Source organism: Balearica regulorum, chromosome 14, assembly GCF_011004875.1.
Source record: "Balearica regulorum gibbericeps isolate bBalReg1 chromosome 14, bBalReg1.pri, whole genome shotgun sequence".
In the NCBI taxonomy this organism is placed as follows: domain Eukaryota; kingdom Metazoa; phylum Chordata; class Aves; order Gruiformes; family Gruidae; genus Balearica; species Balearica regulorum.
Genome location: NC_046197.1, coordinates 15,658,934 through 15,684,588, shown reverse-complemented (window position 1 = coordinate 15,684,588; position 25,655 = coordinate 15,658,934). Strand labels below are relative to the sequence as shown.

The 25,655-nt window shown below is 49.7% G+C and overlaps 1 protein-coding gene across 7 annotated transcripts; it reads right to left on the bottom strand.

The window, feature by feature from the left end:
* Positions 1-5,278: 5,278 nt before the first annotated feature.
* On the bottom strand, positions 5,279-24,716 carry LOC104638529 (leukotriene C4 synthase). 7 transcript variants are annotated; one of them, XM_075766400.1, is made up of 8 exons: positions 19,850-20,449; positions 15,560-15,762; positions 11,771-11,936; positions 8,822-9,066; positions 7,896-7,995; positions 6,781-6,851; positions 6,466-6,547; positions 5,279-5,755 (listed from the first exon to the last, which is right to left on the bottom strand). In XM_075766400.1, exons 4-8 carry the CDS (start codon positions 8,877-8,879, stop codon positions 5,497-5,499), a joined length of 570 nt encoding a protein of 189 aa, XP_075622515.1. In that variant the 5' UTR covers positions 8,880-9,066; positions 11,771-11,936; positions 15,560-15,762; positions 19,850-20,449; the 3' UTR covers positions 5,279-5,496. The 7 variants fall into 7 exon arrangements, with proteins under 7 accessions (XP_075622515.1, XP_075622516.1, XP_075622519.1 ...); XM_075766401.1 differs by lacking the exon at positions 15,560-15,762 and having other exon boundaries at positions 11,771-11,940; XM_075766404.1 differs by lacking the exon at positions 15,560-15,762 and having other exon boundaries at positions 5,279-6,075; positions 11,771-11,940; positions 19,850-20,445.
* Positions 24,717-25,655: the final 939 nt, after the last annotated feature.

The window sequence follows — 25,655 nt, the reverse complement described above, 5'->3', positions numbered from 1 at the left end:
CCAGGAGGAGAATGAGCTGTAAAGCTGGAAATACAGTGAGGTGATTGAGTCCAGTCTTGGGAGAGTGTGCTGCGGTACCCGTATCAGGACAGCTAACGCAGTGCCTGAGCTCTTGCTGTTCCAGCCCCCTGTGTTCATGAAACGGAGCCTGTTTTAGCCACTCACCAACTGCAGGCTCAGGACCAGTGACCACGGCAGCTCACTGCTTTCATCTTAGCTGGCAGGATGCTCTCTGACTTCCACTCCTTGCAGGTTCCGTTGCCTTAGCTGTTTGGCATCACCCAGCTTTCCCTTGTCAAGTAGTGCAACGTCAAAGCAACAGACCTGATGCACATGCTGCTGGCACAGATCCTCTTTTATTCTCTCACTCTGTGAGTCCTCCTGAGTGCTGACCCTACTTCTGTTCTTTCTAACTTTTACCTGTAGCTCTTAGACCCTGGAAATCCCTGAACACAGAGTTGGGCATGGCATCGGTGAGGGCTGGAGCAGGGCACGCTCTTTCCTAAGCTACCATGGCAAATGTCTGAGTTTTCCTTTGAAGGGAGGGCATTCACAAAAGGGCACGTTAAGCCCTGTCCACCTTGTATATACTGTGGCTCTGCCCTCACCAGGGGAAAGATGAATTCTTGGTCCTCTCTTGCAAGTGATAATTGCTGGGAGGTATAAAACCGATGAAGATGAGGCAAATTGTAACCTTAGAGTGTGGATTTTCCTGGCATCCCTTGTCTTGACCTGAACATACAAAGTGGCAGATAGCTTTGTTTCTGCTTGGATTTTATCCCACTGTCTCACCCAGGAATGGTTTTTACTGCATAGCGCTGTGGCCTGTGGTAATAGAAAGGCAGTATTTGCCTGCGGGCAAGGGCCCTGCCTGTCTGAAACACCTCACACCTCCATCCACAGCTGCGTCTCTTCTGTGATGGCGCCGTGTTGAACCCAAACACGGTGCTCTCAAACCACAGGTATGACACGGGTCAGCCACAGTCACACTCTTCACCCCAGCCCTTCTCAGCCTCTCCAGTGAGGGTTGTGCTCTTGCACCTACACCCTCCTACCCACCCCCCCAAGCAAAGCACTCCTCCTTCCTCTCATCTTGCTCTGTTCTGCATCCAGCGGATCTATGTGTCCATACGTATACTTGGATCAAAAGGTTTCTGGGTTTTATTGCCCACAATGTTCTTCTCAGTTTTGGCATCGATGGATACATATTTCAAAACGACCGTACGGCACGCAGGCGAGCACCAAGACGCTGTTATGTTGACAGCGAGGCCTCTGCAGACTCAGCACATAAAATGGGTCACTACCGTGGTTATTTCAGTTACACAACTCCAGTGTGCCTGCCTTTATTTTTCCTTGCCCTTGAAATCACTTGAATGTAATGTAAACAAGTAAAACTAAGACAAGGGGGTAACAAAATCAGGATGAGGAATGGTGAGGGGAAAGGAAAGCGTCCCACAGTACTGGTCTGGAGACTAGCGTACCCACAGCTCCAGCCGGCTGGTTCCCCAGAGCTCTGATCCCCAGAGCTGCTGCAGAAATAAAGACCCATTGAGAAGTCTGGCTCCACATTAGCATTTGAATTCCCTTGTAGTCTGTTGTCAGATGGGCAGGAGGTGGGTGCTAGCCTCGGTCTCTCAGTACTGATACACAAAGGTGGCTTTAATAGGTCTTTATTTTCTGAGGGAAAGAAATGCATTGCTCAAACTATGGACACTTTGTGTTTTCCTTTTTTTTCTTTTTTTTTTTTCCTTCTCTTTCCACTCTCCTTTTCTCCTCTATTTCACCCCCTTTCCTGGATCAGGCTGAGCCATAGATAGACACGTCTGGGTATTGTTAGCCCAGTCTGACCTACTTCTTCCCCCCCCCCTTGGCCCCAAGTTATGGATGCTGGTGCTATGGAAACCTGGGTGACATGCCAGTGCCACAAAGCCAGGGCCACCAGCTACACCCTCCTCTCCCAGCCCCATAGGAGCTTCCTTCCCAAACACACCCCCAAAGAAAGTTAGCAGTGCTGCTTCCCTGGGAAATTCAGGGGGAATTTCTCTGTCTGTCCCACCAAGCCGTGCTCCAGAGTGACCGGGGTGCTCTTCCATGGGCTTGGGTGCACGGGTGCATTTTTTCCCTGGTCCCAGGGTACAGCATTTTGGTTCTGGGGGCCACGTGTAAACCTGCTGGTGCCTGCGCACCAGACTTGTCGATGCACGTATCCTGCATGGGCTGTCACATGATGGGTAGGAAAGTACATATGGGCGCCCTTGAAGTTTTCAAGATAAAAATAAGGTACAAACTTCTGCAAAACGGTACAAAAGCCTACAGGAATTAGGTTCCTGCAAACACAGAAATGGCAACACACGTGGATGGCAGTTGCTTCTTCAGGGGGACAGAGCTGTGCAGTTTCATCTTCACTTCTTTGCTCCCGAGGGAACAAGCCCCACTGGGGGACTGAGGCTTGTTTACAAGTTCAGTCCGTGCGTTTCTTGCGATAAAAAAGTTCTTGCTGGTTCTGCCAGTTTCCTTTGCTCTCTGCTGGCCTCCACCCCAGCTGGCTGCTTCGCCTGGGAGGCTGTGGCTGTATCAGAGTGGATTTGCTTCCAAATATCTCACGCCAAACCTTTTCCTCCCCATTGCTGACACTGAACTGGCAGCCATAAGGGGAGGAAGCCCGGGAATCCACAAAATGCTTGCAGGGGGCTCTTATGTCTGTTGTAAGCCGTCTCCAGGGGGTTTCAGCGAGGCTCTAAGGACTCCTCCACCCATATAACCTTAATACCAGGGCCTGGCCCAGCACAGCCAAAACTTGAAGCAGGAGGGTTCGTGCACAAGTGCCGCCGTGGCCGGGGCTCTGCCTGCAGCCGGCAGCCTGCGTGACCGCTGCTCTGGGCGCCTCTCGGGGTGCAGCCGGGATTGTCCTGGGCGTCTCTCGGGGTGCACTGACCGACGCCTCTGCCGCAGGCTGCCGGTCCGGGAGCAGCTGCCTGCAGGCCCACACACCCCCCCCCCCCGGTCCCCCCGGCCCGTCTGCCGCCAGCCCGCCCAGCCCGGCGGCCGCAGCCGCGTCGCACCAGCGCCCTCTCCCGAGCGGCGGCAGCCGGAGCCCGGGGAGGAAAGCGGCAGGAGGCGGGCAGGGCCTGAGGGGGCCGGGGAAGGGCCTGAGGGACGCCCCGGCGGGCTCGGGCACAGCCTGGGGTTCCTCAGCCCCCGTAAGCTGCGGGCGCAGCAGCCCGGCCTCAGCTCCGCTGCCAGCGCAGCCGTGCCCCCTCACCCGGCGCTTCGGCGGACCAGAGGAAAATTAAATCCCCAGGCGGGAGGGAGCTGAGCTGGCTTCGTGGGTCAGCACCCCTCACCCCCCCCATCACGGCTCCCAGGAGGCCGGGCAGGAGCGAGTGCGGGAGGGGGCGGCGGGGACGGGGGCAGCAGCGAAGGAACTTCACCCTCCCCGCAGTGGAAGCTGCGGTTCTGCCCTCGGCCCTGCAGCAGCGCCAGCAGCTGGGTTGCCGTTAAACTGGGCCTCCCGGGACGGCCTGTGCACCAGCTGGATGGTGACCCCGGAGCCACGTAACCTTGGGGTGGCACGGACAGACCCTGGCCCACCCAGCACACACCCCGCCAGACCAAACCTGGCTCCTCAGCATCTCTGCAGCAGATGAAGGTGGGCAGAGTAGTTTCATACAGCACCAGAGCTACGTGCCATGCGGTATTTGAATTGGGTAAATCCTGAAACCATTGGGTGCATCCTTGAACCATGGTCCGGTGCAAAGTGATTTTGTTTGATGATAGTTATGAAGTAGCAGAGTGATGACAGCATCCCTGGGTGGAGGGGAGGAGCTTTCCTTCTGCTAGAGGCACCTGAAACGACCCCTCTGACCATTATTTGCAGGGGATGATGTGCTGGGCAGTTTTTCGGTGGCGGAGCTAGCAACGGCGGGCAGCTGGGGCCAGACTGTGGCTGTGCTGCGCCAGGATTTTCAATGGTCTTCTGTGCATCCAGCGGGAGAAAGCCGGCTTGCCACAGCCTCGCTGCTGAATCATTAACTTCCCTCCTCTGAGTCATTCTGCAGCCCTGTCACACGCAGAGCCCAGAGAAGCGGGGCTGAGGTGGGTAGTGGCTCCGGGCTGATACGGCGGGGTTAGAAAACTGATTGCAGGGTGAAAGGTGGAGGTGTGTTTGCAGAACCAGCGAACACCCACTTGGACTAACCGGAGATAGCGGGGGTTTTGACACAGAGCTTGCACCCGCACAGGCAGCTGGGGCTGGTCCTTTTGTATTAACCCGCTGGGAGGTGACTGGTTACGCTGGTGAAAAGGTGAGGACTGAGAAGTAACTTCAGGAGATGGTGAGAAGTGTTAATGTAAAGGCTAAGTAAAATCTCACTGGGGGCAGGTGGCGTGTCTCTTCCTCCCTGGCCTTGCTAAGGCACAGCCAGCGTTAAATGATGCTCAGCCTTTTCCAACGTGTATTACCAAAGCTGCTAGGAAAAAAGTTATTCTGTTGTTGTTTATCTTGCTGTGACACTGGGGGTTCCTGTGAAGATGGGGCCCTGCAGCACTGAAAACTTTGCAGAGGCAAGTGCTGTACAGTTATTTTTGTTTGGATTTAAGCCTTCCCCTGCAGTGTTTGCCAACTTCAACACAGCAGCACGACTCCAAGGCAGGAGAGCCTGAAAGAGAAATGGACTGGGGGCTTTGCTGGATAAGTCAATTTAAAACGAAGGGAAGGAAATGAAACAATGTGAAAAATGAATCACTTCTTCCAAAAACCCCCTGCCTTTTGTTCTTAATCTAGATGTACAAACTGCTGGGAAAAGGAGGGGAGGATGGTGGGCTTTAAAATGTGGTTAGACTGGCAGCACATTAATGCAGTTATGTTTGGCATGAAGTCTCCCCGTGATGATGGCATGGAGCAGTGCTGGTGTTTTCAGAGTTGTGTTGCTAACATGAGCAGACCGATGGCCAAAAGCATCAGCATTGTGAACGCTGAGCTCCCGTGAAAATCCAGCTCTTCCTGCCGCAGGGGGCCAAGCCCGGAGGGGAACCCGAGCACCCACCAAACCATCCGGGAGGGACCACTGTTTGGTGCTGAGCAGCTCAGCCCCCAATCCGGGACCTCGGCACCTCTGAAAGTCAGCTTCTCCCTGCTCAGAGCTCTCTCCCCGTGGGATGTAAGGTCACAGGCTGCATTGCACTGCACGGCAGGGAAACCAAGGCAGCTGCCTTGCACTCAAACACCCAGGTTTTTGTTCTCTGCTAGTCGCAGACCCACAAAGAGACACCCAGCACAGCAAGCTCACTGCCTTTTTATTTGTGCACGTTGTCTCTCGGCAGTATTCAAAGTTGTATATGCAGTAGAGGTTATGAATTTGGTCTGATTTACAGTATTGCCCACGGGCAATGGCTAGTAACCATTACGAGGGCACTAACAGACTTTCGCACAACATGGTGGTGGTTGCTCCTGTTTATCCCTCGCCTCTTTTGCTATGCCTCAGCCCACACTTGTTTTCAAATAAATGCCTTTCTTAGGTGTGGGCCTTCGAAAACTGGCATGAACCCATGGATAGTGCCTGGGCTGAAAGCAGAATCATAGGAGGAAGGGGAACGCACGGTGATTCCATTGAGCAGCCCCCTGGGAAGCTCAGGCTGAGATGGGTTTGCTTTTACGTGTCTGGTTTTCCTAAAATCCTCCTTGTTTTGGAGCGTTGTTGTTTCCGCATCAGGCATGGCACAGCTGTCTGATACGGAGCACTTGGCACACAGAGTGCTGTGGGGAAAAAATACCTCTTGAAGAGCTCAGTGGTTTCTGCCGGCGCTGGGCAGTGGGGAGGGAGGTGTTAAAAACTCAGGTGAGGGTGGATTTGTTGCTGAGAGCTGTATTAGTTACAGCCAGTCTGTTACTGCGGCAGGAGGGAGCAGGACTTGAAGGCGAGGACACAGATGAGGGACAGAGGAGTGGGTCACGCTGTGAGAAGCTGCAGGAGGTTCAGCCCCACGTAGTGAGAGAGGAAGAAATGCAAGATGCCCAGCACTGACGCTGCAACGAGAATCCAGAGAACTCCGGTGCCAAAGTATATCGGGGCAAGCCTGGTGGGAGAGAGGGAGCCTGCTGAGACGGAGCATTGCCGCTCTCACCCGGGAACAGTCCCTTCCTCTCTGCAGAAGAGGGGTGGAAAGGCAGCCCCTGGCTGTCCCCTGCCTGCTGCATGGGGTCCCGTGCCCTGGTCCTGCCTCGAGGGAGCGCACAGACACACATGCAAGGGCTCGGGGCAGCTCCAGCCTTGCACCTATCCGTATCTCTGGCCCCAGCCCTGTACCCGTGCCCACGTTGTGCCCTGGGGACTGCTCAGCAAGGCTGAGTCATGCGGGGACCCCAAAGCAGCCAGAGGTAGTCCCAAGCTTCCCTGAAACACATTATGTTCCCAAATGCAAACCCCCAGGGGTTACCACGCGCTCCAGGCTGGCAGAGCCATTTACCTTTCCGAGGACGATGCTTTGTATCCCATAAAATAGCAGTAGCGGGCGTAGAGATAGAGCAGACCCAAGGCTGCAGCCAGACCTGCAGTTGAAAAGACCACAGTGACCTTCTCCAAAGGCTTCTTAGAGCTACTTTGAGCTAAGCAGGTAGCCCAAAGTGGAGGAAGAGAGGCTCTGTGTCGTCTGGCTCTATCCTCCCATCAGAGACAGAGTTACTGCCTCGTTTATTGTTCAGAAGGTGAGCAGAACCTGAGGACTGAGCCAGCACTCAAGGTAACAAATCCAGTGACAAACCAGGTAACGAGCTGTTCTCACCTTGATGAAAGAAGAGTCCAGCCTGCCACAGAAGTGCCAGGAAGATGGGAAAATATTCAGAGCAGTTCACCCTGGCAGGAAAGAGGAAGGTCATAAACAAGAGAAAGGAAGAAGATCTTCCTTTTTTACTTCCCTTAGCAGTTTCCAGAGGCTGGAGGCTGTTGCTTTTTAGAGCGAGCATCACCATAAAAAGCCTCCAGGCTTTCCCCGCAGTTTCTGTCCCGCCTTTAGTCACAGGAATTAACACTCTGGGGCACGAGAAATTTAGTAAAAGATGCCCAGGTCAGACCATGCACAGAAAGGCTCCGTGAACCACCCCCACTGCCCCTTCCTGAGTGCTGCAGCTTACACCCTGCTGTAAAAGCCCCAAAGCTGCAATGAGGGTCTGCCCCAGCAGGCTGCAGACACGTTGAGGATGAAGTGCGTCTTCAGCAGATAGGGCTAGAGCAGCTTGGGCTTCATGCAGGAGCAGGAGGGAGCACTCAGCTGTTTGGGCTCTCTGTACAGCCCTGTCCCCCCTCCAAAGGCAAAGGAATAGGACCAAGAGATGCTGGATGAGGCTGAGTCTAGACTGGCAAAGGAGCAGAGAAGGGGATGGCTGAGGGGATCCTGCTCCTGCTGCCCAGTTGGGGTTTTTTTCAGTGCTCAGCTAAAAAAAAAAGTTGAAACTTCTCCCTCTCTGCTTCCCTTCCCACTGCAGCCCTAGCACAGGAGTCATGGCAGAGATGCTGGATTGTGGCTATCCCCATCCCAGCCCTGGCTGCGAGCTCTCTGGGAGCTTGTCTTCTGCAGCAGGTGGGGTTCACAGCAGGGCTGAAGCTGCCTGAGGCTTTGACACCGCTTGGCTAAAACGAGCCTAAGACTCGGGCACCCACAACTTTGTCTTTAGCAGCCATAAACCCTGTGTGGTTTCTATCAGCAATGGCTGGTGTGTTTAGGACTCATGAGCCAATGCAGTCTGGATACTGACTCTTAAATCCACGAACTTAACCCCAAGGGAGGTGGGTAACTGTTGAATTACTCTGGGGGTCCCAAGAAATGAATGGCAAAGCAGAGGAGGGGCAGTGCCATTAGACCTGATGTCTGGAAAGCATATTATATGAGGAGTTTCTTACTGTGCTCGAAAGATCCTCTCAAATTCAGGTGGGCCTGAGATCTTTGGAGGAGAAATGCCAAATGCCCTCCTGGCATAGATCACCTGGAGGAAGAAGTAGGCTGCAGCAAAAGAGAGAAAAGTAGCAGTGGTCAGTCCTCTGGCTGGGCACGGTGGGGCTAGGAGACTGCCAGAGGTAAGGGCAAAAGCTCTGCAGTCTCCTCCTAACCTTGCACCCCTGCATAGCAGAGAAAGCTGGACAGAAATCCCACATACCTTTCAGACAAGGAAAAGGAATGACCTGTTGCAACTGTGAAGCAAGGAGTATGCAGTCACATAGCACCAGCAGATATCTGCTTTCTCTCTTGTGTAATTAACAAATCATCAACCATCTATAGAAATTGTTACACAGTTCAGATGCACTTTGCTACTGCCAATTTTAAGGTTCTTTCAATCTTTAATTTTTTCCCTTTCTAAAACCTGATAGGTGAGTAGGGATGGAACTGATGCCACAGATAAGCCACCCAGACATTGAGTTAAATTGTCATGCAATGTGGAACCATGGCTGGGAGACATTCTGCATGACCCACCCCAGCCCATTCTTCCATTTTTCTGCACTGAAGTGCTCTTTGTATGCTAACGTCTACACGGACCTCAGGAACTGCTGTAAACCCATTTTTCAAAGAAAGAAATTCTACAGATTTGCAGAGGAGATCTACCAAGAAATACCTGAACTGAGGAGGTAGGTCGGTTCAGAGGAAGGGCTTCCCGGGCACTCGTTTTGTTGAATACATTTCAAAACACAGACAAGGTATCAGTCCACTGTCTGAAAAGCAGGAAAGTGCCAGTGCAACGGCAGAAATGAAATAGGGAAGTGAAAGGAAATCAGCGGAGGTGCAGTAGACTGACCCAGCGAGTACTTGGGCATGTGCATCCGATGGTCCCTACCTTGCTCCAGGACTCCCAGGACTGTCACGGCAGCCAGCAGATGAATCCGATCCAACATATTGACTCTTCCGGACCCTAGAAAATCTGATTTCTTGATCAGAAGTTCCTCTGGACAGCTTTAGTCCTTGTTGATGTGGCAGACAGCTGTGGTAGCTGATCGTGTAGGTTTGGTCTAACTGGACAGGGAAGATTTCTATGTGGTGCTTAAACCAAGGAGGAGTCTGGCTTGTCCATTACCATATGCACTGTGGAAATGTAAATTGGCAGAGAGATGTTTAATGGAGTATTTCCGTTCCCACCCTCCCTTTTCCAGGAATAAGTTATGAGGAAATGGGAAAGGCAGCACAGACAAAATATGTGAGAGATAAGAGAGGAACTGGGAGCTGAATGGAAGTACAAATCTCAACAGATCTGCCCAGCAATCCACTCCCCCTGGGGCATCTGGTTTAAAACCATTCCTAACAAAGGCTGAGGCACATCCTTCTTGCTGGTGTTGCATGAGAAACCGCAGCCCTGCTTGGGTTGCTCTGCACCACTCGAGCATCAGGACAGGCAGTGTTTCATGGTACGCACCATCGCATGCACAGGCTCTGGAGAGCACGCATTGGGCACAGAGCACAACTCACGGCCACAACACCGAGACAGCATCGAATAAAGCCCGCGAGTGAAAAACCCACTGCAACAGTAAGACAGGATGTGATAAAGTGTAAAAGGTCCAGATCTGTCTTGCACGGTGATCTTTATTTGAGGATGGGTCCTGCAGAGTGACTGTCAGACACCAAAAGGGTTTCAGAGCCAGCCCTCGTACTGGAAAGGCTGGGAGCTGTGCTTTTAAGGCTTCTGATCAGTCCTCAGCCAAATTAACTCTCATTGTAAACACCAGAGAGAGTTCTGCACAATTCATCAGGATATAGCAAAAGGAAAATGATGTTTTCGCATGTCGGGAGAGACCCACTCAGCTAGTTCCTTTCTAACAGTGCAAAGCTGGCACGGCTGCGAGCTGCTGAGACTGCTAGCTTTGTTTCCTTCTTCTCCCTTCATTCGAAGAATCTTCCCGTTAGACCAGGGAAAAAGAAAAGCAGGTTAAGACAAAGGATCATTAAACATCACTATTTCAGAAAGTAAGATCAGATTAAAGCAGTTTACAGAAATTGCATTGTATGCCTGATGTTCTTGACAGACATTCTAAGAAGCAATAAGCTGGTTCTGGTTTTCTGACTCTCTCTAAGGGGTAAAGGCACCCAAAGAGGCTATAACAATGTCCCAGCTTAGTGTTTCTCCAAATCAAACACAGACACCACCGTTTTTCAAGCACCACCTGTAAGATTAATTCTTTCATCTCAGAATCGATGATTTTTCATTCCGGTGACTGTTTAGAAATACAAGCAACATTGTGTTTTGTTTTCTCCCATTTAGCTGTCAAAGAAATGAAGGACTTCCCTGTGCCAGCTCAAAAAGGGCAGAGGTCTCGTGGTGCTTAATGACGTTTGATTTCCCTCTGCTCCTGTTTGATTACAGCTCGCTAGCAAAGAAAATACAGAGCAAAACAACAGAACAAAAAAGATCCGAGCTTACACCTCCGTCAGATGACAGTGCAGCGTAACCTGCATCAAAAGCGTCAAATATGTGTAAGGAAACCTGGGCCAGGAGGAGCTGTAAAGGCTGCCATAGAGCATGCCTGCTCCCTAGATCATCATTAGATGCAAAATACTTCTACTAACATCTAGCAGAGTCTAAATATAATAAAGGCTAGTAGAAACATGAATGAATAAACAAGCACAGATGTTTCTCCCCTCCTCCTCCATCCTCCCTAAGCATAATTTTTCAAGCTGTCTTTACGCCCTGAAGGGCACAGCATTTTTCTTGTCCCTGTTGTCACCATCAGAACTCATCCTATTTTCTGTTCTCACTTGGTGTTTGCAAGGCATAGACACTATTACCCTCCTCCCAACATGAAATGCCCGTCCATGATGGGACTATCCCCAGTGGACAGCCTCAGCATCCTGCAGAAAACAGTTGCCACCTGCATCCCTGTGTAGGGGATGCCATTCCCCTTTGCCACCCCAGCCTCTGCCACTTTCCTGCCGTTTGCATCCGCCTAACGACTACGCAACCGTGTGGTTACTCAGATCATGCCGTTGATCAGACAGAAAACTCTCCAGGCTGAAAGCAAAGGGAGATCGGTTCGCGGGCAGCTCAGCAAGCCCAGCTGGCTGCATGGCCACCGCATCCCAAGGCTCCACGAAGGAGAGGGGCAGGAGCGGCAGCCGCGGTGGGGAGATGGGGACAAGGCATCGCTGCTGTCATCATCCGCCTGCAATGACACTGAAATAAGCATGTTGCAAAACCTCACCCTCTGAGGCTGACACGGCTGAATATCCTCCTAAGCAGAGCCAAGTCCTGTGGTCCCAGGTGCACCTCGGGATGGATTTGCTGTCGGGAGCTAGCGAAACGCCGTCCTCCTCTCCCAGTCCCCGGCGTGTACTATGTTCTCCAGGTTACACCGTATGAATGTGGCCCTGCATCATGGGGCAGCTGGACCTGGCACGGTCCAAACTCCTCGCACCTCCCACTGAGTCATCGCCAGAGGCATTTCTCTGTGCCCACTGTTGCTTCTGCCACCTCTTCCTGCAGCCATTAATCCTTTCTGCCTCCTAAGTACCACCGTAGGGCTGCACTGTGAGCTGGACTGCAACACCAATCAGTATTAAAAATAATCTTGGGAAGAAAAATAATCAGCACAAAAGACTTGGAGGAGTTTTAAGCAGCTGCAGAGTTTGCAGTATCTATTACTCCCCAGGAGCAGTGGGGCAAGGAGAAGCCAGCAGCTCTGAGTCCAGCAGCATTACAGGCAATAACACCCCCCTAGAAATGTGTTTCATGAGAGTACAACGGGCCAAGAGTTTTCTGTTAGTGGAAGAGGGAACATTTTGCAGCTCAGCAACTCACCCTTCAGCTGTGAAGCATGGAGGCACCTCATCCTTTCAATCGTATTTTAAAAATATGGAAGTATTTTTTAATCTAGTTGGCACTTGTGCTTCCTTTCCCTTCGAATTCTTTTGCAGCCACTGAGCACATCCAAACCCGTGGAACTGCTTGCGAGAACAGTTAGCGTCTTTCTATCAGCTGCATAGACAAAAAGAGGGCGTTTCGTTCAAGAGAATTAAAAGCCACACAGAGAAAAAAGAATTGTTCTAGTTCAAAAGAATGAAAGAAAAGAGAAAGGGAGAGAAAGAAAGAGAAAGAAGAAAGCAAGTGAGCTCAGCCCTGAGCACCTCGGTCTGTTCAGCTGGCAGCTCCCTGGGGCAGGGAGGTGGGGTGGCAACACGCCTTCCTGACCTCCCATGCCTTCTGTTAACTCCGACCAAACTGAGATTTTCCTGCAATTCTTGGATTTTGCAGCTTTAAGAGGAAGGACAAGCTAAAAACATGGCAAGAAAAGGCCAACTGACAATTTCATCCCTTATGAAGATGCAGTTGGCCACGTGTGTCCCTTCCTAGGAAGCGGGGACAGCTGCAAACAATTTCTGCTTGCGGTTCGCACCAGGGCTCCCGGCAAGGCACAGGCGGGCTCAGATCTCCTGAGCATTTTGAAATACGTGCTGGGTTCTGCATTTTGCAATAACCATAAAAACTTTGCATGACAAGAATTACCAAGTCTTCCTAAAATGTGCATCTATACGGAGGCTCCTCCTTTCAGTAAAATAGTAGGTGGTTGGTTTTGCCAGCAACATCCGAGCTGGCATTGTGCGAAGCATCCCTTGGAGTACAAACTCAATACATAGTGGAGATGTTCATTAGCCTGTTCATCTACATGGATTTCAGTCGGATATTCCTGAGATTTCCATATCTGTGGCATGTCAAAGAGGTCATGTAAATGTTCTCAAATGATTAGAACTTCTTATCTCATTAAAGGTGAAGGGCTTCACCTCGAAGATTAAACAGGGAAAACATTCAAAGCCATTTTCTAAAAAGCAAGATGGAAAGCCGAGTCTTTGGGAAACTACATAAATGAGTACATACACTCATTTAGTTAGGGATGATGTGGAGAAATTTTTTTTAGATCTTTCTTCTAAAGAAGTTTGGTGAGCTTTATCTGTACGCACATTAAATCTGACTAGAGGGCCCATCGGTATAAAAGCAATGCCAAAATTCTCCCCTTAACTCATCATCAAAAGGCACTGATACATGCAAATGAGTAAACCCCATTCTTTTGTAGTCAACATCTGTTAAAAATAACAGGCGAATTAAATCCCTGTCTTGTCCTGCCTTGTCTTGTGTTATTGTCACACGAGGAAACTCCTTTCCATGTGTTGTGCCAATTTTTCTACTTCCTTTTCAGTAGAATGTCAGAAATAGCAAATAACCAAAAAAGAACAATGCCAGAAAGGCAACTGCACTTCTGGATAGCTCGAAGAAGAATTAATTTCTGGAGCGGTAAGTGTATATGGCAGGGAGGGGGAGGATTTCCCTTTGCAGAGGGACAGACAAGCCTTTCAGACATCTTTGGCAGCTCTTATGTTAACACACACTTAGTATTATCCTATGATGATGCGGGGGAAAAAATTGCAAGGCTACAGGGCACATCGACATACATCAAAGGCTGAAGAGTGGTCATGGAGTGCAGCTTCCCTTTTTGTAAATTACAGGGGTGAAGAAATAGAGCTATTTAGCTTTTCTATCTTGTTTGCAGCAGAAAGCTGGATGCCGGCCAGCCCTGCCTGGTTATGAGATAGAGCTGGGCTCTATCGGTGAGGGGCTGAGCGAAGGCAGCTCTGGGAAGACATTTTTTAGGGAGGAGATTGGCATTCCTGATAGGTCTCCTGCGAAGGAGAGACCTTTGGCTTGCCAGGCACGGGGGAAGAGTGGGGGGAATTTGCCTGAACTGGGGAGATGTTGCTGCGTAGGGTCGTGTGTGCCGAGATGGGGCAGTCAGGAGGGCAGCGGTCCCTCTGCCGTTACAGTGACTTTTCACATCAAAGTCCTCTCAAAGGAGGAGTCTTCAGGGGGATGAAGGAGGTGGTTTGGGGGGAGATCTGCAGGAGGCAGAGTGTGATGTGGACAGAGATGCAGGCTGGGCTGCCCGCACTTGAGGCCGGCTCTGTAAGCGGGGACCGTGCTGCTGGGAAGAGACCTGTGAGCTGCAAAAAACCTCCGTGGCGACTCCCTGGTTCGGTCGGGAGCTGCATTTAACCTCAAGCCCTCGTACTCGGATTTTACCAGGGCCACACGCATCCGGTTATTTGCCTCAGCCCTGAGCTTGTCTTCCTCAGATGCCACTCATTGCGATGGGCTGGTGTGGCCATCTCTGGGCTGTGCCTGTCCCCGTCACCCTCACCGGAGCTGCTCTGCTCTCCCTGCTGGGTGCTGCAGGACTGCGCCTGGTGGGACCCGCGTCCTGCCGAGCATCCTGCCTTGTGTCACCCCGTCCATCGCCCCAGGCCACAGCTGAGCTGGACGAACATGAAGGGTGGGACCACAGTCTCCAGCCATCGGCATGGGACAAGGGACAAGGCCCGTGGAGGAGCTCATGCCAGCGCAGAAGGTGCTGGGGCAGCGCAGCTGGATGCAATAGGAGACGGATGTTTCTGTAAAGCTCTGACGTCAGAGGTGTTAAAAGGTTTTGAAATATTTCTTTGGAAGGAACTAAAGGGAGATACTGGGTCACCGTTAGGTCTGTTGTTCTTTGAACTCTTCCATTCTTGTGCCCCCAGAAGATGCCCTGAGCGATGTGCCTGAAGGGACGGGGCAGCCGGGCAGGGAACGGAGCCCGGGTAGTGGGTGGGCTGCCGCAGCGAGGGGCACACACACCACGCTGCGGCTGCGAGGCTGCCAAGGCAGTGCAAGCAGTGTGAAGAGGCTGCCCAGGTCACGTAAACAGCTGAGCCCAGCGGAACGCGAATGGACTCTGTCCCTTCTCCCGTCTCCGAACAGGACTGTCCCTGGAACGGGACCAGGGAGCCGGTGGCAGCCATGGGTCATGGGGGCAAGACGCGAGTCTGGGAGCGGACGGGTTTCTGGTTGCTGGCTGGAACTTCTTGGAGCCTTTGTGTGTTGTATCTGGCCGAGGCCGAGCTGACCTGCACGTACTCGGTGGTGGCAGCCGTGGGGAGAGCGGGGCTGGGGACAGTCCCTGGGGAGAGGTGCCATGCGAGCACAACTCCTCCGGCCTCACGTGGAGCCCAGATGCTGCACAAGGGCTGACCAGCTCTGCTGTCCACCAGACAACTCCTACCCCTGGCAGCTCAAGTTGGGGGGGACCATTTAAAGTACCAGAAGTGGAGGCTCCTTCTGAGCCTTTCCCTGTCTGTCCCCACTCCTGGTGTGCAGACCCGGAGGTGCCACTGGGACCAGGCACCCATCCTGGCACTGCTCTTCTTCCAGCACCTTCTGAGCAACTTCAGCCTCTCCAGCTACGGGGGTGCTGGCCCGCAGAGGCAGGCAGGTAGGGGCTGTGTCATGGGAAGCCAGGACAGACAGACACACAGACAGGGGCTCTAAGTTAGAAAATCCTGCTCTTCCCAGAGGCCTTTGAGAAGAAGAGAGCCGTCAAGAACAGGGAGCTTTTGCAAAACGTGAGAAACTGCCTCTCAGTAGTCACAACGCAGTAAGCAATCCCACACTGGGACAAAGGAATTGTTTTAAAACCAGCTCGGATTATTTTTAGGGTGTGAAATAGTTGCATGATGCAATTGTGTAAAAGAACAGAATGACCAGAAACAGTGCTAAATACCAAACTTGCCTGCACACCCTTGCTTTTAACCACTGGGAGGCTGAAATGGCAATTGAAGTGATGTTACTTTGCAGACTATCTGCCTCCCAAAACCTGGAGGCGGGATGGATGGTGTCTGTAAGTGCTCCGTCAAGAAGACGATTCATCGAGTGACACCAGGCAGTTATTGAGCTCCTGGTCAGAGCTGTACTGCCAGTACCCTGGAGCTCTGCTGGGGAAAAAGGCAGAGAGAACATGCCGTAATTTGAGGATTTCTTGTAGCCCTTACACAAGAAATATTCCACTGCTTCCAGTTTCCTGACATAATTCCACTGCCCTCTTACAGCAAGGTGCATTCAATGTTTGTTTTAAGGAAAACTTGCTTTCTTAGTGATACAAATCCCTCACAAGCCATCATGCTTTCAATACATGGTCTGCAAACCATGTAGACATGCTTCTTTTGACTTGTGCCTGCGATGGCAATAAGCAAGATGGACAGTACTGGGACGTTGATCCTGCTGCCCGTTGCATCACACTTAAGGAAACCCATTTTCCAGGATCCTTCTATGCTCCACACCGCACAGGACTGGGATGCTGCCCAATAACTTTGCGTGTCTCGATTGTAGCCGCTTCCATTAAGAAAATGCTCGATGCCCAAGTCCGTGCTCGACGCCTCCTGGCTACGCAGGCTTCTGTCTGCAGGACAGCATTCCTCCCCTACCTCTGCACGAGCAGAGCAGGTTTTTATCGGGGGTCTGACATGGCAAAGCAGAGTTGAACACAGCACACATAAGCTTGGTCTTTGGTATTTGAAAGCCCTGACATCGTTGCTGGTCATCGCAGTTTTACATCTCAATTTAGTCCTTTTATTTAGCACCTGCAGAGATCCCAAACGGATGCTATGCCCTGTACAGTTTCAGTGATTACATGTAACAGCTTGTGCACTTTATTCACTGTCTTGGTCTTCTCCTCCTGAATACCTCTCTTAAATTTTTGGCCGTTGCTATAGTTCTGCAAATACCAAAGAATAATTTGCCTTGCCCTTTGAGTGGACAAAAGAGCTCTGGTATCTGTATCACAGCTGAGCTTTTGGCAGCAGGAATAACAGCACTAGAAATTAAAAAAATAAAAGCAGATTATACAAGAAAGGGATTTAAGGGAGCTCAGTCTCAAATTCCTGCAATTGCCCAAGAGGAGCACTGGTGTCTCACAATCTGTTTAAAAGATCTTTCAGTAAGCTATGTGCCACAGAAAGAGAATTAGCAATAACCTGTGTGACTGCTCAACATTTGCTGATACAATCCAATGCTATAGAGATACTGCCTGGGCCAAGGCAGCCAAATAGGATTTTAATGCATTGACATCACCAAACCAGTAATTGCTTGTTGTTTACTACTGTCTGTCTGCCAGACTTTCTGGTGCAGGCAAGACTAGAAGTGACAGTTATGAAGCAACCAGAGAGCTTCTGGGACTGGCTACAGCCAACCAGGCAAGGAAAATCCCTTCCGAGCTAGTTACCTGTAGCAGGGAGGATGGGCAAGAGAACTGGGACTGCAGCTTGAAGCTCCATTTGGAAACGTGTATCTGGAGGAGAACATGGATGCTCACCTCCAATGGCATTTATTGTGTGCTAACTTTAAGGGTCAGACTCACCTTTTCCACAAAGAAATGCCAACAGACTATGTTGCAAGGAAAAAAAATCTTTTAATTTGTCTGATAAATAGCTGGGTGGATGTCAAGCAGACAATAAGGTCCTTAATTCAAGTTTTTGTGGGAGGTTTTGTTAGGACACTACTATAATCTAAAATTTTTAACTTCTGTTGAAGAAGGATGTGGTTATTCGGGAATATACAACCCAGTCTGTTGGTACAGGACTTATCAGGGAGCAGTGCTTAGGTTATTACTAAAGCAAACAGAAAAATCTCCACCTATAATTTCCAGAGGTTCAATATTTACAATAGATTAACGTGGTCAACTGCTATCTGCAGAACACTTTTTTTTACTCCAGTGAAAATGCGTTCAAATTCCTCCCAAAGTCCTCCAATGATCTGCCCTTTCAGTATTAAACATTTCTTGTACCAGTGATCTTCTTAACCCTAAATATAGGGTTTCTTAACCAGATAGATACATATAGATTTTTATTATGTATATTTTTATTACATACAGATTTTTATTATACATATAATTTACATATATTTTTATATATATACACACACGTGTGTGTATATATATAAAAGAAATCTATGAAGAGCTGTAAAGCAGACCCTGGTTTAGTAATCAGTTAAAAAAAAAAAAATCAGTAAACAATTAGAAACAAGTTTCATGTTAAATTTAATTTGGGGATTTTTCTGAGTTTGCCTCAGATCTACATCTTTATACTCATAAAGGGAAGAGGATCTCTCTGATTCTTTTTTGCTGCTTTGTAAAATGGTATCACAAAACAACCTCTGACAAAAGCCTATCTGGGGTTACAGAAAGCTTGCACCTCGTATCTTGGATAGGAGATGTCCAGCAGGAACAAAAGGAAAGACTTTTGTCACTGAGTTGACGAACAGATTAAAAATGTACCTGTTTGCAGGATAAAGTCTTAGATTAAAACATCCCAAAATAACAATGGCAGCTAATGATGTGCTTTTATAAAGTAAGTCAGCGACTGATTCCAGTTCCACATATAGACACTTGGAAAAAAAAAAAAAATCTAATGGGGGAAACATTTAGAATAAATGAAAGAACTGACCTGGAAATGTAAAACCAAAATAGTGAGCTTGTCTGACATGCACCGGATAGTTAGAGTCCACAATTTCTATGAAGGCCAAGGAGGGGGCAGCTCAGCTGCAAGCCTCTTCATCTCGGTGGGGTTAGCACACTCTGAAAGAATTCAAGCTCTTTCCTAGCCCAGTTCCTTGGTGGAAAACTAAAGCACTATATTTTTGACTCAGGAATTTGTGTTTGAGAACAGCAACATTCCCTGAGGCACAGCTGATATTTTTATTAGTCTTAATCAGATGTATCTCTTCATTCCTCCCCATTCTTGCGAGTTTCCATTGAGCTTGGTAGCAGCTTGCCTTTATAATTTGATCTGTTTCTTTCAGTTATAATACTCACCCCATGATTAATTCAAGTATTGAGTGATAAGATCTAACTCTAAGCTATTTGACTTGAAAATGAGAGCAAAGCTTGTCATGTTTCACTTGTGTAACCTTAACCATTCCTTTCATTCTCGTGCCAAGCGGACATTTTCTGTGACTGACTCTAGACTACCTTCATTTTCCTATCAGCCCGTATATCAAAAGAAGCCTCTCATCCCCCAACTTCTGTTTGATTTTTTAATAGCCATCCAGTTCTGAAATAAATCCCCACCTCCACGCTCTCTGGGGTTTCTACATTAGAAAGCTTCTGCATCTTCTAACTCTGCAGAGAATACTACACTGCTTGTTGCACTTGCACACAGACTCAGTGCTGCTTTTCAATCCGTGACTCACCATTTTCCCTGGAAACATTACTAGAATAGCCATGGTTAGGGTTTTTTAACTATTTCCAGCTTTTCAGCTGGCTCCACTGAAAACTGGGGTGAATCTAAGCTCAGGACAATAAAGAACTGCAAGAACATCACATCTTTAGGGTCACACTAATCACTTTCCTTACTCCAAGCCATAAGAAAACCCAGTGGATTCCAGATTCTCACATCTTCTTTGGTTGACATGCTCTTGCCTAGATCTGCTTTAAAACAGGTTCTTTGATTTCTGAAATAACACTAAGCATCGTTTCCTTTCATTCCCCCAGAATCAAACAGCAGTGGCAGCACGACCCACACTCGGTAGGTAAGCCTAGAGGACAGGCTTTACTATCACCTTGGTTTGAGTCAGGATGGGCAGAAATGTTTGGTGTTAATACAAGGAGAAACACAGGCATCAGGTCCCTCTTCTCCACTTTGTCTTGCACAAGCAGCTCCAAAGCAGGGCCGTCAGGCTGACGCCGGGGAGGGCTGCAGAGCCCTCATGGGCACTTGCCGGTGATGTGGACAGCCTTGGCTTCCCACCCAACAGGTATTCAGATGTCTACAAAGACAGTATGGACACCACAGGTTGTGTCTCAGGTTGACCCTACACTTCAGGGAGCTCCTGGGAGCAGTTGGCTCAGGTACAATATAAACACAGATACTCTCATGAAAGAAACCTCCAGTACCTCGCCATAGTGCACAGCTTTTGCCCATTACCAGATGCTTTCAGGAAAGAGTTCAGACTGACGAGAACAAGCGAATGAAAGGAAATTCTCCTCTATAACCATTCAAATGAGGGAGGGAATGCACACAGTACCGTAACTTTATCTGGATTTTGTCAGCCACAGCAATGCGAGGAAATGCAGCGTGTTCCCACAGAAAATTCTGGCAGACCACCAGGTTAGACCTGCCAAGGTTGCCTCCGCCGCACACAACCCCACGCAATGGGCTGGAAGCAGGGGTTAGCCGTGGTCTTCCTCTTCGTCCTGCTGTCGCATCTGTGCTGACTGCCCAGCTGTCCCCAGTTACAGCACGGCTTGGCAGCTGGTCGCTCCGGCGGTGACAAAGTCCTTAGCATGCCCTTTGTTCCTGCTGGACTTCAGAGGCCGGGCAGGCGTGGGACCACCTCCGGACCCAGCAGCTAATCCCTTCCTAGGAGATGACTACCACAAATACAAGCAGCAGCAAATCCTATAAACCCTTCACTCCCGGCTGCTTTGCGCCTGGCAACCGGGGATGGAAATCCATTCACCATTCCCAACCAGCTAACGCTGGGCAGCCGGAGCAAGAGAGAGCCTCCGAGGTGCCTGCACTTTTGGGGGATGTTGGCAAAGGGCTGCCAGGAGCTGAGAGCCCCCGGGAGGCAGAGAAATCTTGGAGACATGTCTCATCCCTGGAGGCAGAATCGGACCCTTAGAAACACAGTGTTTGGTTATTCCCCACCTTCTTTTCTGGCACAGAATGGAGCCTTTTTCTGCAGGAAAGACGAGGAATTTCAGAACGACTTTGCAGGGAGGGGAGGCCAGGCGACGCCAGGAAGGGTGTGAGACGGGGCCTCAAACCACACGCCCAGCGCAAGTGTTTGGCGCTGGCTTGGGAGGAGAAGCCCGGGCTGAGAGGGAGATTTTAATGCATTTTTGCCACCAGAAGGCAGTGGGGAGCTGCAGATGTGAACAGGGTGCTCAAGCAGAACCTTCCCCTGGGAGAAACAGCAGCAGGAGACTCTCCCTCTGCTGTGCCTAGTTATAGTCCTCCTGTTCAGCTCCCTTTGCTGTCCTTAGGAAAGCAGCTTACAAAGAGAGTCTCATTATCATTTTCTTTGGAAAATAAATGTGCATCAGCCTTTTTTCTGAGTAATAGCTGTAGGAGACAGGAAAATAAAACCATCAGAATGGGAAGGTGGGGATGGTTTCCTGGGATGCAGGAGCAGCCACAGGGCAGCAAACGCGTTGGCAGTGCTTTAGCTGGGAGTGTTGCAGCCCCCCCCCCCCCCCGCCCGGCACAGCAAGCGGTGTCCTGCCTGCAAAGGGAAGGATCCCAGCCTGGGATGAACGTGCCGGAGATCTTCCGGCTGCTCCTTGGGGCAGAACATCTCTGTGGCTGCACAGGTCACCATCCCGCCAGGCATGGTTAGGTCAGGGAACACCCTGAGTAGTGGAAGGAAATGCAGACACCATGTGTGGTTCAGGGATTTGAAACCCGTCCTGGCAAGGCAGCTGGGAGGGAGCATCACTGGCCAGGCCAAGGGGAGGTGCAAGGACCAGAGCTGCCCGAGACACCAGCTTCTGCAAATTTAAGCTCGAACTAAGAAATGGACATAAATTCTCAGCACAGAGTTACCTTGTCCCTCCGTCTGCTGAAACCTTCCTGGGGTGAGCACAGGCATGGACCACCCCTGGCATGGACCACTCTCTTGAGCCGAGATTCTCCAGCACTGATGCTATTTTTGGAGGGGGAGCTAAATGTGCGAAATCACTCTGCCCTGCAGCTCCAATGTACGACCGACTGTTTTTTAGGGATACACTGAGTGCACATGAAATCCTTGTTGGCCGCTTGCAGCCACCGTGGCTGCAGTGCAGCAGCGCTGTGACCCTCCCTGTGGGCACACGCTCTTCCTCCCATCTCACGCATGGCGGGGAAGGAGCTGTTTCTAGGAACAGTTTTGCCCTGGGAGGGTTGTTTCTCACAAGCAAGTGCCTCCTGCACATTGCTGACTTACAGAGCTCTTGATGGCAATTTAAGAGGTTGCCAAGCTCAGTTTTCCACCTGGGCCATCCACTAGAGGATGTTGCAAGGCCAACTGAATAGGATGTACATCCCACCTCAGCCATTCTGAGTGATAATGGGGTATTTCAGCACAAACCTACCATCATCAGCAATTACATTGGGTGTTAGAGATTCAATTTCACAAGTCCTTCAAGCATACCGACATCTGTGCTGCTCCTAAAAAGGCCAATCCTGCTAATCCAGCTGAGATCAAACTATATGTCTTTTAGCCGATTGCTTTCAGCCAGGACAGGTGCCTTGAATTCAGCCACAGCGCAGCCACACGAGCACAAAGGAAGAAGCCACACGGAAGGTGGCACACCGATAATATAAAGAGAAACAGGCTCTGTGTGAAACCATGTGTGATATTTAAGTGAAAGCAGTACAGAAGTATTAAAAAAATAAGGCTCAAAAGCCAATGTGCAGAGTACCAACCACATCTGGGTTTCTGTCTTCCTTAAAAGAAGAGAGTGATGAGGGTTTTTTGGTCAGACACAAAGACCCACCAAAATGACCAAAATATTTGTCTCCTGTGATCCAGCCTCTTCAGCTCCAGGAGCTGATGGTTGCAAGTGGGAGAGTGGTGCATCCAGAGAGGTCAGTGAGTTAAGTGCTGCTAATTCCCCATTTACTGACTTCAGCAAGTTGGGATTAGGATGGGTGCGAGGTGGCCTTGTGCTATTTACACGGCATGTCAGGAATGCAGCTGCTCTACCACGATTTTTGCCTGGTTTTTAAGAAGAGGATGTGGTGGGGAATGCAGTTGGCTGCTGAGGGGGAGCACTGTGCTGAGGCCAGCTCAGTTACCCCAGGGTTACCTTTGGCTCTCGATGCTTGGCTGCTTGTGCAGGGCCGGAGGCGTTCATGTCCCCCGAAGCCAAGGGGTGAGCAGGGTGTGGGTGGGGGCATCCTGGCCGCGGGACCTCGCCGTGTCCTGGAGCAATCACATGTTGGCATGGGAGAAGAGGAGGTTTCCTGCCTTCCTTCCCTCCTTCATAGAGTCAGTCTAGACGTTGTCCTGCCCCTCTGCCCCCTAAAAAAACCCAACCCATTTACCTCTTTCCTTTCTCCCTGTGATATTCTACATTTCCATTGCCATTAATTTCACCCAATCAGTCTGTCAAAACTTGAGACATTTGGAAACTTGACCATTGAGAATTGAAAATGTTTTTTGTTTTCCAAAACAAACAAGAGCTTCCTTGGCAAAACAACTGCTTCCAAACAAACAAACCAACCAACAACAAGCCCTGAACCACTCAGCCCTCTAGCCGGCCACAAGCAAAGTGGTACTGACTCCTGGGGGGGGCTGCGTGCTGCCGTACGGACACCAGCCATGGAAGAATTAGCACAGAGCCATGAGCAGCTGGGGGAGAGCAGCTTTTGTCAGTCACTATCAGGCCCCGGCTGATCTGAAACACATGAGCTAAAGTGGAAAGACTTTCTGTTTCAGCACAGCATTCTCTCTTTTGGCCGCATTGCTATTAATGCTCACAGCCCCTCTCTGTGCCCTGGCTCTCAGCGAGCTGTGTAGAACAAGCATTTGGTCCTTTGCAAAAAATTTCGGGTGTTGCTGATGCACTCAGCCACTAATGTGGTGGGAGCCTGTTGCTATTGCTGGCAGGCTTTAGCTGGTTGGGGGATGCTGGGTTTGCATCGGAAGGGTAATTCGCATTTTCCCAGTGAGGGGAAACTCCTGTCGCATGCGTTGCGGCCATGCTCAGATAAAAATGCCTCAAGTGTGAGACCCTCAGGGAGGACAAAATTCTGGGGATATTTAGAGGCCACTCTCAAGCAAACCTGGTCTGTGAAAGAACTGGTGGAAAGGGGCACAGTGGGAACCAAACGGTGCCCAGCAAACTGGTGCGATGCCTGAGGGAGCCACAAAAGCTGTGTACAACCCATGGAAACCATCAGGATTTCCCTAGCAAGTTTCCCAGACGAAACTTGCGCCTCTTGTCTTGGGTAACTGAGCTTCTGGGTCACAGAAGTTTTCTGTAAAGTTCCTGTTCCCAGGGGCACTTCCTAGCTTGTGCGAATGGTATCAGGTGGATGGGTTATCTGTCCCCTGTCTCCTCCTATCCATCTGCTAGTGCTCTGCTTCTGGTTCTCTGTTGCTTTTTCCTTTTTCTACTTATTGGCCTCCTCTTATCACAATTAATTTATAACATTTCTTACATTCAAATTTTTATTAGCTTTGAAAATGTATTATTTCCTTTAGACACTTAAACCTCCCTCCCCCTGTTTTGATAATGTCAGTGTATCTTTTCCCATCCTTTTCTCAGGCATGCTCTCCAGAGATGTCATTGTAAAGAAATGTGTTTTCCATGAAAGGCATACCAGGGCACATGGACATTGCCCCATGCAGAGATACGAGCTTGTCTTCCCTCCTGCAGTTCAAAGTTTGAAAAAGCAAAAGTCAGCCTTCTCCCACTGGTCATCTGCCGTGACTGCCTGCTCTCTGTCAGTGTGGTGTCACTAATGTCCCATAACTCTGAGCTGCTTCATTTTCCACTCACTTCTTGCCAGTTATCCAGAGGAGAACGAGTCTGAAAAGATCTACTACTAATGTTTGAAATGCAAGGAGAGTGCTAGTGATGTGGCAATGCCCTGCAGGAATTAAAGAAGGAGGAATGCTTTGGAGATCGAGGTTAGAGGGAATTAAGAATGGAAAGTACCAGCTGAAAGCACAGGAGGTTTCTCTGTCTGGTAACAGTCAGGGCAAGAAAAGTTTCCAAAAATACAATTATGCAAAGCTGTGGTTCAGTTATAAACTGAGGATTGCCTCTCACCTCTGAGTTCTGCATGTTCAGGCTCTGCCAGTCTCACCACGCTGCATGTTTTCTGCCTTTCCAAATTTACTGCCAGAATCTGAGAACAGCATGCTCCCCAAGCGTTTATCAGTGGAACGAGGTGAATCTGTGGCAAATGCCTGAACACACCTAAATGGTTTTCTTTGACCATGTCATGTTTGCCGTGCGGTATCTGCCATACCTCTTTCTTTCATCGCCCTTGCCCTGGCACTCCATAGTCTGGTCTAAAAATATCACCTTCTCAGCTGCCAAAGCAGTTAAATCTCTGTGCATGTTTCTTCTGTTCCCTTTATCCCTCCCCCTTTTTTTTTTCTTTCTGGATTGTCTATCTCCCTTGTTTTGATTTTGTATTCCTTTTATTCAAGTTCAAACATTTCAAAAATCACAGCGTAGGATATGCTTTTAGCAGCTTCTATTTTTTTAAACTTAACACTGTTCTGTTCCCCTCGATGACAAAGCAGCATGGGCAGGAGCAGGCTTCAGAGCTGCCTGCCTCTGCCATGATTCAGCAGGTTGTAAAAGGAAGGAATGTCTTCTTTTTTGGGAAAGGGTGGGAGAGAAAGGGGAAGCATGTGTGAGGCATGCGTGTGTATATTTGACTTCCCAGTGCTTGTCTGATTGCAGCAGTAGTATCGCACTGTCCTGCAAGTTACGTTGGAGTTAGTAACTTGCTTCCAAAGAGGGTCTTGAAAAATAGTTGGTGGAAAACTGGATTTTGCCTAGATCGGGGAGGGAGCCTGCTAAACTATACTGCTTTGTAACCCTTTAAATTATTTCTCCGTGATGTTTTTAGTTTCTTATTTAAAGTACTTGGTATCTCCTGCGCTGCCAGTTGTTTGTTTCTCTGCCTGTCTGCATCTTCTGTTCAGTCTCTGAGCGTAGCTCAATCAACAGGGAAGCTTAGGAGCCAGCTTGGTGGCTTTCTGGAAAAATGTGAGCGTTTGATTCCAAACTTCAGTGTAAACAGGGATTTGCTGATTTCATTTACGCTAAGCCTTATTTCTGAATGCCGGGGCCCTGCTTGCATTGTCCTAACGTGGTGGAATT

What these genes read in the sequence shown, in the direction of transcription:
- LOC104638529 (XM_075766399.1), bottom strand. Translation starts at nt 8,879, where the DNA reads ATGTTGGATCGGATTCATCTGCTGGCTGCCGTGACAGTCCTGGGAGTC. An exon ending in TGGACTCTTCTTTCATCAAG is followed by an intron (nt 6,548 to 6,780) that starts GTGAGAACAGCT and finishes TTTCAACTGCAG; the next exon opens with GTCTGGCTGCAGCCTTGGGT. An exon ending in AAAGCATCGTCCTCGGAAAG is followed by an intron (nt 5,756 to 6,465) that starts GTAAATGGCTCT and finishes TTTTCCCCACAG; the next exon opens with CACTCTGTGTGCCAAGTGCT.